At 37.4% G+C, this 4,309-nt stretch overlaps 1 protein-coding gene across 3 annotated transcripts in view; it reads left to right on the top strand.

Annotated features, from left to right (window-relative positions):
* The window catches only part of LOC132841126 (neuronal migration protein doublecortin-like), a 24,081-nt gene extending 20,133 nt beyond the window's left edge, over positions 1-3,948 (top strand). For 2 of the 3 annotated variants that reach the window (XM_060863329.1, XM_060863332.1), the window contains exons 6-7: positions 446-543; positions 733-3,948. In XM_060863329.1, the coding sequence (XP_060719312.1) occupies positions 446-543; positions 733-792 (158 nt within the window). In that variant the 3' untranslated portion in view covers positions 793-3,948. The remainder of the gene's footprint in view (positions 1-445; positions 544-732) is intronic. The other variant, XM_060863331.1, reaches the window with a different exon arrangement.
* Positions 3,949-4,309: the final 361 nt, after the last annotated feature.

Below are 4,309 nucleotides of genomic sequence, written 5' to 3'. Positions count from 1 at the left end.
CTGTGTGACACCTAAAATAACCAGACTGAAGATTTATAATGAACACACTCTTTATTTACACTCACGACTGTGGCACTCTCTTGGCTCCATCATGGATTTGGACAGTGTTCTAAGAGTTTTTTATCTTTTGTCTGCTTTATTTATCTGCAAAAAAGCACTGAATCAGCAGCATTCATTACCCAAAATGCACTGCAGCCTATAACAGACACATCACATTACTTTCACATGTAAATACTGTGACCGTGACTTAGCAACCTGTGACCTGATTAAGGGATGTGCCAAATCGTGTTACACACACACACACACACACATACACACAAAATGGCCAGCACAGACTCTGTTTTATTTTGTCTAAATTTCTGTCTGTCTTTCTCTACATCTCTTCCTTTGTGTGTGTGTACCTGTCTGTCCCTCTGTGTGTTTGTGTGTATCTCTCTCTCTGAAGCTAATGGAACTGGATCCAGCAGTCAGTTGTCCACTCCGATCTCTAAACAGTCTCCGATTTCGACTCCGACCAGCCCTGGAAACGCCCGCAAACAGAAGGTACATCATCCCCATTCTCTAGCACCTCTCTCTCTCTCTCTCTCCCCCTCTGACACACTCTCTCTCTCTCCGTCTGTCTCCCTCTCACACTCTCTCTCTCTCACTCTCTCTCTCTCTCTCTCTCTCTCTCTCACTCACTCATTGGAGCCAGTGTCTGTTCCATGGTCTACTAATTTTGTGTATTTTCAGGATCTGTACCTGCCTCTCTCCCTTGAAGATGACACCGAGTCACTGGGAGAATCGATGTAAGCTCCTCCCACCCATCAATCAACCTGAGCTGCCGATCACAGAGGTATCTGTGGTGTTCTTCGTTGCTCCCCGGTGGTGCGGATGAGTGGCGATTCTTTCTCGTTTTGTCACTGTCCAGCTTTTGGGCGTTTTTACTGTAATTTCTGCACGTTTTAATTTTTTTGCTGCTTGTGAATTCGTTGCATCCATTTATAGCACCTTCCTTCAAGTTTGTGTTTTTTTGTAATAATATTTTTAAATAATGTTCTGTATATGCAGGGCATATACATGGCGATCACAAACGAGTTGAACACCTGGGTTTCTACGCAATTTAAATCCTTTTTGTGCATTTTTGAAGTGATTTTTTTAAAAAAAGAAAAATCCCTGATATCAAATGTACAGTTTGTAGTTGTGAGTGCATTTCATATCAGTGTGTAGATTGTTTTTGGAATGTTTTGTTTACATGTCATACATTTGTCACTTTAACACTAAAAAAACATTCTTTCAGCGCTTGGTTCTGCGAATTCCAAGCAGCAAACAAAGTTCGTTCTATCATTCTGACTTGTACAAAAATACTTTTTATTAATCTTTTTGTAACTCTCGCTGTTTAAAGACTCGCTGTGCTTTTAAAACAAATCAAAAGCAGTTTTTGTTTCTGTCCTGACTAGGCATGTGCTGAATTAACGCCATTTTCAGATAACAGGGTTACAATTTTATCACAGTACTGTAGCTACATGTAGCTTTTTACTCCTCGCTGTTGTTTATGTGATGTTTGTTTCCTCAGAACTTCTCAATAAACTGTTAATGACTGTAACCAAGAGCGAGACGTCTAACGTGAGCTAGCTAGACAAAAATAAGCGAGTTTTTAAAGCTTTACAAAGCGAATTACACAAATTTGACTGTTAATTAAAGTCTTTGTCTGTTCACTAACAGTTTTGTTAAATATTACAGAATATGGTACAGAATTGATCATCAGCACATGCCGAGTCCTGACCTGCGCCCTGCTGATTCAGCGTTTCCACATGTTTATGAAATCGGAGCTTACAGGAAAAGGGAATAAATCATGGTTTTCTTCTTTAAGTAAGCAAAAAGAGAAAAAAAAGTGAAAAAAGACAAACAGAAGAAAAAAAAATAAAAAAAAAATAAAAATGAAACAAGTAAACTGTCCAACCAAAGCCATAAGATTAGGAACCTTTAGACAATAATAAGCACATTCATGACCCTGAGATTACAACAAAATGTCTGCTTTATGTATACAATTATTTTATTTCTTGAATGAGGGATTTGTGGTGAAGAACTGAAAGCATGATCGAGAGAATTTTCAGAAGAATGCCAAAGTAAAGGATTGAAGGATTTTTTTTTCCCATTCTGGTGGCAGTGTACATATCGGCATGAGTCTCACTCTAGGGTTTAGGAACTCACATAAAACTGAAAAAATACAACATTTCTACTTTCTCTGAAACTGAAAACATTTGAGATAAAATACCTGTTTTTTTGTTCTAATGCATGGTGGTGTGTTTCTCTCTGATGGGGAAAAAATGGGAATGACTACATTTATTTCTGATGATAATAATCATGTTGTCTAAATCGTAAAAATTGATTTAATTTGATTCAGAAGTCTGACACTAATCTGATCTGATCACTTCTTTCTCATAAAACAATTCAACACTCATCATTATTTCTGCTGATTGTTATTCATTTTTATAATTATTTATCTTTTTATCTGAAGTTATGAACCTTAAGCTCAGTCTCACGTGTTTAAATCAGTCAGCAGTAACGGATCGTCTCTTTTAACAGACTGATTTCATGCTTGGTGAACACACACACCTACACACACACCTACACACACACACCTACACACACACCTACACACACACACACACCTACACACACATACAAACACACACACAAGCACACACACATACACACACCTACACACACACATACACACACACACACACCTACACACACGCACACACAAGCTCACACACAAACATACACACACATACACACACGTACACACCTACACACACAAACGCACAAACATACACACACATACATACACACATACATACTGTACACACAAACACACACATATACACACACACAGACACACACATATACATACACATACATACAAACACACACATACACACACATACAGTACACACACACATATATACATACACACAAACACACACCTACACACACGCACACATACTCGCACACAAACGCACATACACACACATATACATACACATACATACAAACACACACATACACACACATATACATACACACACATATACATACACATACACACAAACACACACATATGCACATACACACATACACAGACAATTTAAAAATTGAATGGTATGATGTCATAACCACTTCCTGTTTCAGTATGGTTGGTATTCGATGTGTGACGTTTGTCACCATAATTATCGGAGCTTCATTACATCAGCAGTTTAATTGTGACATCATACGACATAATTCTGTTACACTCGTCCAAATTCATGGCCTTTAATTGATTGATCTAATCGAACAGATCACTGAAGAGAAATCTGGTTCTATTTATTAATCTTGTGATGTGGAAGCGAATACTCAACACACACCTAATTATTCTCATTAACATTACCGTGTGAACGTGTCTCACCTCCTGTGGTGCCTTTTCTCTGTCTGCTGTTTTTATAAATTAATCAAAATCTTTAAATCTGTCTTACTCTCCAACTGTCTCACACTATATCCCACTACATCTGGTTCTCTCTCACCTTCTCTTACTCTATATATTTTACTCAATGTTTTTATTTGTCTCTCCCTAGATTTCTTACTGTTTTTATCTTTGTCTCACTCTATTTATCTCTCTCCCTGTCCTCCATCTCTCTCTCTCTCTCTTTCTGAAGGTGGTCTGTAGTATTTTAGGTGAACTCTTCACACAGTGCAGATTTTTCTCCTCATCCTCACAAACACACACAAACACAGAGACACAAACACACACACACAAACACACACACTCACACACACTTTTTAATTTGGGGATGAATTTTGGACTTCCTCTCATAATGATGATGATGATGATAATGATGATGTATTTCCTGCTGTGTCATCGTGGCTTGTTTCGGTGATGTCATTCTGTGTATCAACTTTTTCAATAAAAATGAGATGTTATTCATATTTCATTTTGTATCATTAGTTTATCAACATTTTATGTCTTTAGTGACCAATGAGGCCATTTACAGTGTTACCTCTGTGACCAGGTCAATGGTGATTGTAAATCTGTTTCAGAACAGAGAGTCTCTTCAGATCTAAAGTGTTTTGTTCCAGTAGTAATTTATTGAAATAAACTAACTATACAACACATTCACCTTTAAATCACAGCATGGACCAATCAGCATCCACACTCATCACAATCTTGTACACTGAAGTAAAAAAAAAAACCTGTTTTAATGTCACAAAAAAATAATTTCTAATACTCATGTAGGTCATATAGGAGCTGAACAGAGTGGAAGGGATCCCTCTGGTGGTTTTTATTTCA

The sequence above is a fragment of the Tachysurus vachellii genome, chromosome 26 (assembly GCF_030014155.1).
Source record: "Tachysurus vachellii isolate PV-2020 chromosome 26, HZAU_Pvac_v1, whole genome shotgun sequence".
Taxonomy (NCBI): domain Eukaryota; kingdom Metazoa; phylum Chordata; class Actinopteri; order Siluriformes; family Bagridae; genus Tachysurus; species Tachysurus vachellii.
Note: the sequence above shows the minus strand (reverse complement) of the source record. Positions and strands in the feature narration are given on the sequence as shown.